A 14,847-nucleotide genomic window follows, 5' to 3' on the forward strand; every position below is an offset into this window, starting at 1 on the left:
AGTTACCTTACCTTGGTTACCTTACCTTACCAACAAGATTGCAACCTTACAGTTGATTTACCTTGGGTTTTTTTTTGCAAATTTCTACAATAAAAACATACTGCTCTTATGTCTAAAATGACAGATTTGATCTAAACAGTGAAACCAGAAGAACTCTTCTTTTAAAGGCTGATTTATCAACCTCCATTCTGACCACCACCAAACACTCATCCTCAAATTAGCATTCTCCCCCACGCCCAATTATTCCTTCAACCTGACTATTCCAAATTCCCTTTGGAATGAGGAAATAATAAGTGAATACAAATAACAGATTCAAACAATATTAAAAACATACCACTACTTTTGGAAGCTCCTTGTAAATCTGTTTCACAAAATCCAAAAAATGATGAATCTGAAAGTAAAATTTAAAAAAAAGAATATAAGGAAGATATTTATAAACAGAAAATGCTTACAGTAAGTAACGAAAATGTTAATAGTCTTAATGTATAAGAAGTCATAAAACCGGCAGGAAAAATGTCAGACTCAAAATACAAACAGGCAATGAATGTAAACAGATAAAAAAAAAGAAATAAAAGGAAGTAAGTTTCTAACTCAGAAGGAGCAAAGGGATGAAAATTAAAATAAATACCACCTCTTGCCTTACATTAAAAAAAAATTTTTTTAATGTCTTATTTACTTTTGAGAGAGAGAGAGAGACAGCATGAGCAGAGGAGGGTCAGAGAGAGAGGGAGACACAGAATCCAAAGACAGGCTCCAGGCTCTGAGCTAGCTGTCAGCACAAAGCCAGATGCAGGGCTCAAACCCACGAACCGTGAGATCATGACCTGAGCCGAAGTCGGACGCTTAACCAACTAAGCCACCCAGGTGCCCCCTTCTTGCCCTTCAAAAAGTACTACTATCCATGGGAGACAGAGTCCAACCAGAGGGAGACTCCTGTACTCCCAAGGGAAGCATGAGCCACTCAAATCTTCTGGAAATAAACTTAACGGCAGTATCTCTCGGAAGCATTAAAACATGAACACCCTTGACTTGGTAATTCTACTCCTACAAATGCAGTCTACGAAATAATTTAAACTGCAAACAAGATATTCAGCAAGAGTCCTAAAATAAAAATTCTGAAATACCTTAAATATCCAAAAACAAGGGCATTATAAGAAAAGACTATTACACATCCATTAAAAATCAACTTTATGCAGAATTTTTTAGGATTGGGAAACTACTCGTATGTAGGAAATATACATATACGTAAGATGGGGAAAAGGAACAGAAATCAAGACATCAAAATACCTTTCTTAGGATATTAATAATTCTATTTCATCTTTATTCTTTTAACTTCAAAATAATCTACAACATGCATTTACTAAGGTTAGTGTCAGAGAAGATACTATCTTAATGAGGACTAACACAGCCATGTTTAATGCTTACTTTGCAGGTACCAATCACTCTGCTAAGAACTTAAACTTTTATAGTGAGTTCTTCAATCTTTGGAGGATGCCTTGTGAGTGTCCTCATTTTATAGAAAAGGCTCCAAAAGGCTAGCAGATGACCCAGTGTCAATTACAGATTGTCAATTACCGAATTACAGGGCTGAGGTTCCAACTTCAGTTCTGACTTCAGAACCCACATCTCACACCCTTGTAGAGCATACACTGACCAGAGCCTTCCAGCACAGCAGACGTGTAAACACCAGGATTAACGCAACAGCCAGTTTAGTCGTTTACCACGTTTCAACTAATGTACAAATTATTCATATATATTCATTATATGTATTCATGATATTCATATAAACACTGACCAAACAAAAGTCACCTTTTATGAAAAGCAGAATGTCCTGTCATTTCTAGAAGACAGTACACAAATTACATGAAAGAAGGAAACCTGTGGACACACAGTTATAGATGCTATCACAGTCTAAACACTTACTTCTTGTGTGATGGGTGGCCTGAACTGTTTGTGTAACTCGATAATGATTCTTAGACAAATAAGAACGTTCTCTTCATTTTCCGTCTTAAAAGAAAAAAAAAGGCATTTAAAAAGAGTTACACTTTCGAGGTTATTTTAATCTAAAGATCACAGACCATTTTCTAAGCAATTTTCTGTATGCACACCCTACATCAGCCAGCCCCGATTTCATCTGCTGCACAGAAAACAGCAGTCTCAGACAAGAAGCTTTTGAGGTCTTTGGGGGATGGCGGAAGGGCATCCCGCCAGTGAGCTCTGGAGAGTAATGCTCTGACAGAGGAATGACTGGCACTTGAGGCAAGTCACACCAGGCAGGAAGGTCTTAATGGTCCAAAGGACACTTCTCTGTTGCTTGAAAATACAGCCCAAAGAACAATTGGTGGGCACCCACCCTGCACTGAATGGTCTGTTACACACCTCACGCTCTCTGAATGGGGGTGTCCTCCACATCTCACCTGTGAGGGAGCTGAGGCTCAGGGAAGAAAGCAATGAGGCTACCACAGCAGCCAACCCATGGCAGAACAGGATCTGAATCCAACTCTATCCCCCTCCGAAGCTCACCAACCCTTCCAAGGGGCCCCAGGACACAACAGAATTCTAAACATACCGGGACTAAGAACAGCAAGAAAACAGCTTTAGAGGTTAATGCTGATAGATATCAGGTGGATTCACCCAAAGAGTCTGAGAAACTCTTGACAAGCATCCAAAGGCCCCTGCATGAAGTCTGTCGACCCAAACCCTTCTAAACATTTCCACTCTGTCTATTCAATTCCCTGCAGACTCCAAAAAAAGCTACAATTAATAATACTTCTTAGTAATTTGGTTGGAAAAATGGGGGAAAATGGACATTAGGAAAGCTTTCACTCATGCGAATTGCAACTTCAGTGAAAGGGAAGTAGTTGTGGTATACCAGACTTTACAAGAAGAAAAGCACTGAAAGTCTGAATATGGCTAAATAATAAGAATTCTCAAAGATTACCTCTAAAAAACGAAACATCACAGATAGAACGTTTTTTGTATGAGGACGAAGATGTTCGTTGGTTGGTATCCTGTGAATTATTTCAAGGACTAGCTTCCGCAATTGCTGGTGAAGAAAATAAAAAACGTAAATATCAAATCCTTCCAAGAATGTCAAGGTAATTTTTTTTTACTCTCCAAGTTACATGGCTGTCTGCTCCCAACACCGGGAACCACCCAACTACAAGATGAACCCTATTTCAGGAATAGTCCTGTAAGTTACTTAAATGTAATCCCAGATATGTACTGCAAACCATTACTTCAAGCCTTCCACAGTCGTGCACCAATCAACCAAGCCTAACATTCCCTCTTTGAAAACTTATTTCCAGCCGAAGGGCACTGGTGTGTGACTGCTGGGTGGATTTCAGATGCAAGAGCACAACACGAACTAAACTTGGTCTGGGATCTCCCTCCATCATGTATTTGGTTCCTACAATCCTCTCCCTGATTCTCCCGGGCCCAAGGACTGATCGTATCACAAGCTGACCAAGCTTTCAGAGTTCAGTCTGTGGAGCTGACAACTAAAAGACAGGTCAAATGTGTAGATCTTCGACTGGTACAACATAAAAATGCTTTGTTTAGCAATAACTTTCACTGGCATTATGGTAACTTCTAAAGAATAATTTTTAACAGACATGCACTGAAATATTTATAGAAAAAAACTGATGATGAAAACAGTCTTTAAATGATTGGGGGGAGAGTAGGAGAGAGGGGTACAGATAAAACAAAACCGGCTAGAAGTTACAAGAACAGACACTAGGAAGAGGAGGTGAGGCACTAGCTATGCAGAGGGTCACCTAAGGGATCATTCCTTCTTTTTGTGGGTATTTGAACTCATCTGTAATAAACAGTGTACACATGTGACCAGTCAGCAAATGTAAAGAATTAAATTAAAACCAAGACACTTAACTGAAGAGCCACAGTCTGGGACAAAGCTATCCTTATGTGACCAAACCTCTATTTTATTTATCTTGTAATGTTTATTTTTGAGAGAGTGAGAGAGAGAGAGAGACACAGACACAAAGTGTGAGTGGAGGAAGGTCAGAGAGAGAGGGAGACACAGAATCCGAAGCAGGCTCTAGGCTCTGAGCTGTCAGCAAAGAGCCCGACACAGGGCCTGAACCCACGAATGGTGAGACCAGACCTGAGCTGAAGTTGGATGCTTAACCAACTGAGCCACCCAGGCACCCCAAAACCTCTTATTTTAAAATGGGACCCTAAGTTTTCTCACTTGTTTTAATTCACAAATGCTTGTGAGCTGACATTTTCCCTGCTCGCTGACATTTCTGAACAGATTACCTGGGCTGGTTTCTCCTGAAGAAACTGGACTTCCCCATCCTGAAGAAACGTGAGAAATCGGGGGATGATATGCTCGAGGAATGTGGAATATTGAGGAGATGATGTGACATTCTAATTAGGCAAAGATAAAAGAAAACCCCATTAAGTCTTCATATTTTCATATTTTTATTTCCCATTCATACTGTAACCTCAAAAGAGAAAACACTTTAGCGAAGCCAACAGTAATTTTTAATGCTTTTAGAGGCTTTAGTGATTGAAGTTTTAAATTAATTAAAATGATCACTGCTTCTGAAATCCAATTTAAGAGACTAAATGTTAACATTTACTGTTAAAAGTAGAAATACTAATGCTATGGAAAATGTGGAACTCGGAGCCTGCTCCAAAGGGTACCTGAATAAGAAACTTGTGAAAGGTCATTTAGCTTCTAGATCTTAGTTTCTTCATGTGGCAAATGAAGAGCCTAAACACACCAGTGCCTTTTTCTAATCCGAAGCTAATTTATTGGTTAGAGCTATATTAATTCGATCATAACCCAAACTAATCCATTATTCATCCCAGCACTGATTTTAAAAGAACAGAAAATGAAACTACAGTCTGGTGACAGTGTGGTAAAATGGCTCCTAGAGCAGTTTCTGGAACCCACTCAGGAAATAGGAACCTTGGGCAGTTACACAGCCTCTGAGTCCCCATCTGTTGAGTATCCTATTATTTCCTGACTTAGGTAATCACGTAAAGATTACATGAGTTAATTTAGGACACAGTAAACGCTCTGCGGTAAATGCTCAATAAATATCACCTGGTGTTATTACCAGAACACTGTGCTGTGATAATATATATTTTTAAATTCTTTCTTAGTCCTCACAAGCCCAAGGTAAGTATTGCCTCCATTTCACAGATAGAGAGGCTCAGAGAGGTTATAAAACTTGCTGAATGTCAGTCTGCAGGCTTTAAAGTGGATGCAAATTAAGGGTCTCGAACAGCCAGTTCCTCTACCCTATTAAGACCTCACTTGCTCATGCAACAAATACTCCTTGAGGTTCTATCAGGTGCTCTGAGCAGATACAATGAAGAAAGTAGATACAATTCATGCCCTCAGAGATGGGAGGGGTAGTGATGTGTTGGGGAGACTGATAAAGAATACAGGATTATAACGGAAGAAGCAATGGCAACTAAGAGCACATGTAAAAAATGGGACACGATGTCGTGGGTGGAACCAAGGGCAGAGGACGCCTTCCCCAAGAAGCCATGTTTACGGTCAAACCTAAAAGGCCAGCAGGAGTGAACCATGGGAAAAAGTGGAAATGGAGAAGGTTCGAAAAAAACTATATATACAAAGGCACAAGACTATGAGAAAGCACGGCTGTAAAAGGCACTGACACTAGTTCCTAGTCCCCCAGGGGAGCATGAGGCCAAGTGGTTAAATTGTTGCTATCACAAGCAGCCTCTGGGAAGTTAATTAAATACAAGTGTCTCCAACTCCAGACACTGATCTGGGCTGAAAATAAAGATGCAGGGTTGTCTATCAGTACAAGGTGAAAATCTTAGAAGGGGAATCTATGAAGGGTGAGACAGAGGAAAAGGCGAAAACCAGCAAAGAGTGTGGTGCCAAGCAAAGAACGCCTGAGCCCCAGGTTCCCAAGGCGAACCCAGGGCTCCATGCCCACAGAACACCATTAGGAGACCCCACGGTGCCTCATAGCTCCCCCCAAGCAGACTATGAATTCACTGGGGGCAGGAACTGTGTCTGTCCTCTCATGCCCAGAGCTTATGACTTTTTACGAAAATGCCCACCTTCAAGGAAGAGGTAGAGGATTCACACTAGAACATTATCAAGGTTACCAAGAAATCCAGCTCAGCTGCACGGAAGCCCATTAGCCACCACGGATTCCATAGCTCTCACAACAGGTTTCAAATTTCTCCCATAAAAAAGAATCATTCAACAAGATCCCCTGTTGTTCTGCTGGCGTGNGCTTTCTTTATTTTCTGTCCTGAAAGATGGCCCATATGACATTTACTTAGCCCACAATTTTATTCCTAAGTGTGTGAGGAAATTTCTAAGTTTCCTGAAAGCACTGGGATTTCTCTCTTTTAAATTTCACTCGTCCCATTCCAATTTTCTTCCAGGATAGTAATGGTGGTAATTCAGAATTACCTACTGATGGTCATCCTAGTAGTTAATTCTTTGAAGGGCTTCGTTTTCAGGATTTCATTTAAGGTAAACGTTCGTAGCATACAGATTTCAAAAGTCACTATTTTAAAAAGCCCCAAGTATATCCTGCTTTGCCAACTTTTAGTTCTATGGATCAAATCAATGCATCTGGGACCAAAGTCTGAAATTAACTTGCTAACAGCCAGACATGAACCAAGAAAGAAAGGAGTCAGACACTTAACTCAGATAGCCCCATGCCCACACTCAGAGGCTGGATTCAAGTGCTTGTTTCTGCAGGTTCACAAGCCCCTCCATGACTTGATCCTCTCAAACCCGTTGGGACTATGGTTTTCACTTACCACTTCTGCCAAAAACCCAGAATGCAGGCCCATCATGTCCTCCCTCCCACCTCTTTTTTTAGTTTTTTTGTGTTTGGTTTTTAACAGCTTGCATTAGCAGCTTGGGCAGAAAAGAAAGCTCTTTAGCTCAATCTCTAAATATCTCAGCATTTTTTTTTCCAGCTCAGTTCAAGGCAACAAGTCCTTAAAAAAAAATCTTAGAACAAAACTACCAAAAAAAAAAAAACCCAAAAACAATCCCACCAAATAGAAATACTACCCATTACTACAGATCCTAGGGCATCTGATTCATCCCCACTGATTTCAACCTCTGCCTAGGAGACTAGCAGCACCAGACTAACCATGAAGTTGGACAAAACATGAGAACAGCTTTCAAGTGCTGGACCAGAGGCAGTGCAAGGCCACAATCTCCAGGAGGGGGGATTATACAGCTGTCACGGCTCTCTGCCCAGGCACGGATGCCCTGATGGGGTCTTGGCAGGCTGGTGCCTGACGACAGCACAACAGTCCTGCTGAGCCGAGGTGCAAACACCAGAGTTTCAGGCAGTTCAGGTAGCTGGAACCTGCAGCGTAGAACCTCAGGGAAACAGGAAGTACAGGGGATGGTCTTGTCCAAGTCCTTGAGATGTTGACTGAGGGCTGGGCTGCACAGCCAAGTAAGATGGGATAGGACCACCTGAAGCTCACTAAGAGGGACGAAGAGACACCATAGGTCTAGCAATGCTGGATGCTGCACGTCCAGACTGGCCACAGTGCACCTTCTTAACACCTCTTTCTCACCCCAGAGATCAGCTGAGCAAGGACCATGCCCTAGAGTAAGGCCTCTAAAACAAGCCAAGCCTCAAATCAACTTCTGATGATATCCACCGGGAGCTGGAGTTTGGAGGCTGAATTCCACGGAGTTAGAGAGACCTGGGGACCATCTCAGGCTTCCCACCGATCCTCCATACCACAGCATAAAGCCAAGCCTCTGCGGGTTCGAGGAGATCAGCCAGCCACTGAACTGCCTACCATAATATATCAGTACTCTTCAGAGGGAAGGAACAGAAGAATCTAGAGTCCCTACATTTCACATACAATATTCGGCATACTCAAAAACTCCCAGGCATGCAAAGAAGCAGGATCATGTGACCCAGTCAGTAGAAATCTAGCCCAAATATTGGATTCAGTCAAGACTCGAATGAAGTCATTATAAATGTGTTCCAAGAATAACAAAATAGGTGTTAATAAACCATGATCACTTCCGTGAAGATGCAAAATCTAAAAAGAACCAAATGGAAATTCCAAAACTGAAAGGACAGTAACTAAAAAAAGTATAAAAAACAAACTGAAATTTTAAAACATTTCAGCAAACTGGAAAGGACACAAAACAGTCAATGAACCTGAAGGCAGACAGTTGAAATTATCCAATCTAAAGAACACAGACAAGACAGACTACAGAAAAGTGAACAGAATACAGAGACCTCTAGGACACTATGAAGCTGTGGAATGTGAGGCTCAGGAGAGAGAAAATGCTCAAGGTCACGGAAGTGAGAAGTAACAGAACCACACATGGACTTCCAGCTCTCACTCCACCTGTTATGACATGAATATAACAAACCCACCACATGAGTGTCAGCGCATCCTGAAAGCATATGCCTCAAAATGAAAACAAGTTCAACCACCACCACCAAAGCAACATTCCTCAACATCACTTGAAGTTCACGGTCACTAGGTAAGGAAGTTGGACAATACTGTGCCCAGGTCAAATTTCAGTTCTGAAATGCAGTTAGGTCGCATTAACGGAGATAACGATTTCTGACTTACTAGTGAGAGTGACGCGGGAGCAATTAAAAAGTACATGTGAATATTCAGCTCACAGTGAAAACAAAGTACATAAATTGAGCTCATACCTCAAAATTTTCACTAACTTCTTGCATCATTTTTAACTTGGTTTCATCAGCTGTAAATGACAAAACAAATCATCAGGTAATTGAAATTACATTAAGGATCTTCAGAAAATGATCAGGTTTAGAGGCTTAAGAGAAGCAATCAGATCTTATCAGTTTGACTGTCATGGTCCAACAGAAGGCACATAACTAGTTCCCTACAACCAGTCATACACACTCATACTCCCAGACATACGTGTGCATGCACAGACAAGGGCAAAGATATACACACACACACACACACACACACACACACACACACACACGTGCCTCTTTGGGTCTCCAGCCAGCAATGCTCATCACTTTGCTTCTCCACAAGGTAGGGAATGGGAAAATTAGGATAAAAGTTGACTTTACTATTTATCTCCATGTGCATGTCATTTGAACAGAAATGAATGAGTCCCCATAATGTATTTCTTAACGACAGAACTGACTCACGTGTATTTACATCCGTGAGAGCTGCCACAAACTGAAGGTATTTTTTCATCAGAGTGGTTTGGTCAACCACCGTGGCCCCTTGTGTTGCAACAAATGCCATTTTTCTTTTAAGCTGGTTTGTTTCTCAAGAGGAAGCGATCAGGTCCATGCGTTCATCCAGCCTATGAAAAGAAGCACAGGGTTCGCCAACTTATTAAAGGCACAGGCTCACAGTCTCTATGGAAAATCTTAAATAACTACATTAAATACTTTTTAACTAACCCAGAATACTATTCCTTCTGCTTTTTGGAAAATGAAATTTACTTACATCCATTTTATCTACTAATTTCTAAACATGATTTTTATAAACAGATGTCCCCCTCCCCTTACTGTATATCCTTCTTTCCCTACGTCAGGGGTTGGCAAACTCTCTATAAGCCATAAAGTAAACATTTTACCCTTTGTAGTCTCTATCACAACTACTTAACTCTGTTACAGCCAATAAACAGCCATGGACAACCCAGAAATGAAAAAGCATGGCTGTGATCCATGTTTTTATTTATGTACACTGAAATTTCAATTTGATACAATTCTCATACGTCATGAAACAATCTTCTGCGGATTTTAAAAATCAACCACTTAAAAATGGAAAAACCATTCCTAGTTCAAGGGCTGTACAAAAGCAGGCAGCTGAGGGGCGCCTGGCAGGCTCAGTCAGTAGAGCATGTGACTTTTGGTCGCTAGGGTTTAAGTTCAAGCCCCATGTTGGGTGTAGAGGTGTAGAGATCACTTAAAAATAAAAATCCTAAAAAACAAAACAAACCCAAAACAAACAAAAACACACACAGGCAGCTGGATTTGGCAAACTGTACCCTAGTGATTGGTTCTCAAACTTCAGTGTGCACTAAGATCACCAGGTGCCAAAGATGGACTTAAAGCACTACCCAGAGACTGTGGTTCGGTGAGAGGCCCAGGAAGCTGTAGATTTTGTTTGCAGCTGGTACTAAGCAGGCACTTAGAAAACGCTCCCTGGATGGATGGATGGATGGATGGATGCTTCAGGTCGTTGATGACCACACTTTAAGAACTACCTCTCCAGGCTGACACTTCGTTTCAATTTTAAGAGCGCTTACAGAAATATCTCGAGAACCTGATGAATTTGCTTTTACCCATCTTCTGTGTAGAACTGTTTAATTCCACTCCGCAGGAAGATGCAGTTTCAGACTTAATTTGCTTCTGCAGACCTTTCAAAAGCCCTCCCTTGCAGTTCACACTTGTGCCCCAAGTGATGGGGGCACCCTGACTCCACAAAGCCTCTTCCGGCCACTGTCTCCAAGACACCAAAAAAGCACTTGGATGCAGAAAAGCCGCTGAGCGGTGTTCTATCCCGCTCCTCCGGCTCCTCCGAGCAGGAAAACTCACAGAGACGGAAGAGGGGGATTCTGTCAGCCCTGCTGGATGAGACCTGACTACTGCTTCCTCTTTCGGGTATTTCACCGAATGCCCCCACATCCTCATCCGTGGGAACCCAAGAGTCAGGGTGAGGCCTCTCCATGCCTACGAAACTTCTGGTCGTGCCCAAACTCCCTGGACCTCCTTTTTCAGCGAAGTCGTCAACTCTTCCATCGCCCGCGACCCCAAGAAGCCAAGCTCCGCGCGTTCCGCTGGGCCTGGGCCTGGGAGTGGGTGGGAGGTGGGCTGTGGAGGGAAAACGGCCCATCCCGCCCGTCTGCCCGAGAGCAGCTCGAAGACGCCGGCGGCCATGGGCCCGGGTCCGGGCCCGGCCTCCGTCGGGCCCCAGCGTCCCGGCCCCGGGGNGCCGCCCTCCCTTGCCTGCCCGCGATTACCCTCACCTAGGCGGCCGGCCTCCTGCAGCTCCAGCCCTCGGCCCCCAGCGAAGCCCTCGCAGCCACCGCCGCCGTGCAGTCCCGCCCCCGCTTAAAGCGGCCGCGCCCGCCGCGGGAGAAATAGGCCCGGGCGCACCGCCCCCAAGTGGGTGCGGCCTGGGCAGGCGGCGGGAGCAGGGAGGGGCTTTGAGCCCGGTGGGCCAGCCCGGCCCTTTAAACCTCCGCCTGGGTGGGCGGGGCCGCCGGCAAGGTTGGTGGGGCTGGCAGGTGCTGGGAGTCTTTGGACTCCTTCTGCCCTAAATCTGGTCGCAGGAGCCAGGCCCGGGGAGGGGAGGGACATCGGGGGCTGCTGCAGGGCGGCGGGAACCGGAGGGGCTTCCTTAGGAGGCGGCGGTCAGGCGGGGGAAGAGTACATCCCTGAATTGAATGTGCCAGGCAAGGACGGGGTTCCCCCACCCTTCCCTTTCTGGGGTAGTTCTCAACCCACTGGAGTGGTGAGGAGGCAAGCAGGGGCCTTGGGAAGGCCAAGGCTGGAAAACAAGGAAAGCCCTGGTGTTCTGCTCGGAGGTGGTCGGCCTGATCATTTGTTCTGGGGCTACATCACCCATAGGCTGCACCCCGCAGAGGATCTCTTTATGTCAGCTCATACCTGGGGGGCATATGTCTCCGGACTAGGACTGAACACTGATGAGAAGGAGGGGGAGAGGGGCATAACACCCTGATGCCCAGGTGAGATGGCGTGTGCTGCACCAAGAGGCCTTAGGAGGGAAAAGTATTGTTGGTCCTCACCTACGACTCCATCTAGGATAGTGGTTGAATAGAGGACTCCTGGTAACCCATGGTCACCAGAGCGTTGAAGTGACGGCTTCTCTCCACCACTTCCGGGACCTGAATCCCCACCCCACCCCCCACTCCCGTCATCGCTAAGTTACCAAAGTTTCCGTGTCCCCTTCCCAGACACATTTCACACCTCATAATAAAGGCAGGTTGGAACGCCTGCAAGATACCCTGGAGCCCTATTCATAAGGGTGCTCCTTGCTTGTTTTAACGCTGCTACTCAAGAACAAGCCTCTATTGGGGCGCCTGGGTGGCTCAGTCGGTTAAGGGTCCGACTTCGGTTCAGGTCATGATCTCATGGTTCGTGGGCTCTGTGCTGACAGCCAGCTCAGAGCCTGGAGCCTGTTTCAGATTCCGTATCTCCCTCTCTCTCTGACCCTCCCCTGCTCATGCTGTCTCTCTCTCTCTCTCTCTCTCAGAAATAAATAAAACATTAAAAAGAAGCAGCAGCAGCAGCAGCAGCCACCGCCGCCTCTATTGAAGTGCTGGAATTTTAAGTGGATGCATTTGGTGTCACTTATTTCTGCCTTGGGAGAAATAAAATACGTCAGAACACCTTTTCCACCATGGAAAAAGTTGCAACCAAAATCACTCCCCACCCCCAAAAGTAATGGGTCCAAAGTTGGGGAGGGTTGAATAATCTGAGGGCTGAAATCAGTGTGCAATCACTTTTTAAATATTGTTTGATGGGACAGGGATAGAGAAAAAAGCAGAGGGTAGACATCTTTTGGTACGTTGTAGGCTAATTGCACAGGTTAAAGACCTAGAGTTAAGCCTAGCTCTAACATTGGCTATACCCCCACCCTTCCTATAGCCCCAGCTTCTCCTAACATGGTACCCAAAATACTATAATGATTTGTATCTCTTTTCTGGTCTCTCTCCTGAATTAGAGGTCAGAGACAGTGTCAACTCGATCCCTATCAGGTGAATTAGATCACACCCCTCCTCTGCTTAAAACCTTCTAAAGACTTTCCAGCTCATTCTCATTCCCTGGCCCTGTGCACCTCCCAACCTCATTCTTCATATTCTAGCCACAGTGGCCTGCCTGACTGTGCATCCGTGCCCACCTAGGACCTCTGTACTGTTCTTTCCTCAGAGGCACAAAGCTGGCTCTTTGCCATCCTTGATGAGCTCAAATGTTACCTCCTCAGAGAGAACTTTCTTTTTTTTTTTTTTTTAATGTTTTATTTATTTCTAGGAGAGAGAGAGAGAGACAGCGTGAGCAGGGGAGGGTCAGAGAGAGAGGGAGTCACAGACTCTGAAACAGGCTCCAGGCTCTGAGCTGGCAGTCAGCACAGAGCCCGACGTGGGGCTCGAACCCACAAACCCCGAGAACCCACGAACCCGCGAGATCATGACCTAAGCGAAAGTCGGACGCTTAACCGACTAAGCCACCCAGGCGCCCCCCTCCCCAGAGAGAACTTTCTTAAGGCCAATATAAGAAAACCACTGTTCCTTCCACCTCCCATTCACTGCCTCGTAACACTGTATTTCACCCCCCAATAACCTCACAGTCTGAACATTGGTTTCAGGGTGGCCTTGCAGGTGGCTTCTGTGACATAGATACAACTATCTGTGACTACTGTAACATTATTCAATGCAATACAGATACACATAAAAACCAATAAATCTTATTATTTTGTTTTCCACATTTCATTTCCTAAAAAATTTTTTTAAAGATTTTATATTTAAATAATCTCTGCACCCAACATAGTGCTTAACAACCTAAGTTCAAGAGTCACACACTCTAACCCACTGAGCCAGCTAGGAGCCCCTGCCATTAGTTTGTTTTTAAAAAAACTATTAACAAGACCTTTGAATAATGTTAAATAGTTAAATATTTGAATCTGGTTTCTAACCTTAACATACTATTTTTTTTTTCAAGCCCAATTTTCTTCTTAATTCCTGATGGACAAACAAGCAAAACTCTCCCAGGTCTGGAAACAATTCCAATGACGACAGCCAACACTGATTGAGTGCAATGTCCAAAGCACTGTTCCTAAGTGTTACCTCATTTAATCCTGGCAACAATGTCACAGGTAGGGAGTATTTCTGTTTTCAAGAAAAGGAAACTGAGGAACTAAGAGGAAAGTGACTTTCCCAAGGTCACATACTTCTTAAGGAGGATCCAAAGTCTCCTCGTTCGTTGGCCTGGTACTGTCCCCACGATGGTGATTGATGCTTCTGGGGAGTGACATCTACCAGCACTTTTAACCTTACGGGGGAATGGGGGCTCACTCAAATATGTTCCCCCTCCATCAGGGTGAGATGGCAATGTGGCAATGGTCCCGTCCTCAGTGGAGACCACAGCTACCACAGAGACAGAGGCCATGCATATAGGTGCTTTCACTCCAAGGCTTCGATTCACGTAGTGGTCCATCAGTGCCCACCAGGCCAGAGGGGCCATCCAACCCCCCTCCCTCTGGGTGGGATCCCTTGCCCAAGTACAGAGGGGTACAGAGGAAAGCAAAGGCCGAGCTGAGACAGGGACCCAGCTGAGCCAGCCTCCCGTCTTAAAGGCCAGACAGGCACAGCCACTTTTTAGAAGAAAAGCCATTCTCCGCTCTGTTACGGCACGTGGAAGCGCCTGTCTAGGCCAAGGTGTGCCCAAGGAGGGGCTGGTCACTCCTCTGCGGTTGTCAGAGTCTCACAAGGGCCCTGGTGTGAGCACGAGCCCGTTTTCCAGCAAGCACAGAGAGGGGCGACGTGTCTCAGCCTGGGCACCTGAGCCCCTCTCTCAGGGAGGATAGGAGGCCTTTGCAGGCCCTTCGCCCAGCGCCTGGCACCCAGTGGGAGCTCCAAGTGAACGAGGCGCCGCATCGCCAAACCGTGTGCGTCAAGAGGGAAAATGGCACCTGGAGAAGAACCGAAAGGGGCCAGCGCTCGGCTTTGCAGCGGTGCGCGCGCCTCTGGGGACGCTGAGTCAGAGCCGGCGGGCGCGGACGCGGGAAGCGGAGAGGAGGGGAGGATCGTGGGGAGGAGAGGGGTAGAGGGAGAGGACGGGAAGGGAGGGGGCGCGGGAGGCGGGGCAG

General features: G+C 45.2%; 2 protein-coding genes and 1 non-coding gene across 3 annotated transcripts in view; 1 reads left to right on the forward strand and 2 right to left on the reverse strand.

The window, feature by feature from the left end:
- Positions 1–11,056, reverse strand: part of TRRAP (transformation/transcription domain associated protein) — a 108,172-nt gene extending 97,116 nt beyond the window's left edge. Inside the window, 7 exon segments of the mRNA XM_077758829.1 lie at positions 335–391; positions 1,924–2,007; positions 2,942–3,046; positions 4,279–4,389; positions 8,679–8,728; positions 9,153–9,313; positions 10,985–11,056. Of these exon segments, the coding sequence (XP_077614955.1) occupies positions 335–391; positions 1,924–2,007; positions 2,942–3,046; positions 4,279–4,389; positions 8,679–8,728; positions 9,153–9,252 (507 nt within the window). The 5' untranslated portion in view covers positions 9,253–9,313; positions 10,985–11,056.
- On the reverse strand, positions 8,811–9,028 carry LOC144227260 (small nucleolar RNA ZL1). The gene has a single exon (XR_013333883.1). It is a non-coding gene; the product is annotated as a small nucleolar RNA ZL1 (small nucleolar RNA).
- TMEM130 (transmembrane protein 130) overlaps positions 10,894–14,847 on the forward strand; it is a 19,968-nt gene continuing 16,014 nt past the window's right edge. Inside the window, exons 1-2 of the mRNA XM_077758830.1 lie at positions 10,894–10,903; positions 11,007–11,123. Coding sequence (XP_077614956.1) covers positions 10,894–10,903; positions 11,007–11,123 — 127 coding nt within the window. The remainder of the gene's footprint in view (positions 10,904–11,006; positions 11,124–14,847) is intronic.

Source organism: Crocuta crocuta, unplaced genomic scaffold (genome assembly GCF_008692635.1).
Source record: "Crocuta crocuta isolate KB4526 unplaced genomic scaffold, BGI_CrCroc_1.0 scaffold273, whole genome shotgun sequence".
Taxonomy (NCBI): domain Eukaryota; kingdom Metazoa; phylum Chordata; class Mammalia; order Carnivora; family Hyaenidae; genus Crocuta; species Crocuta crocuta.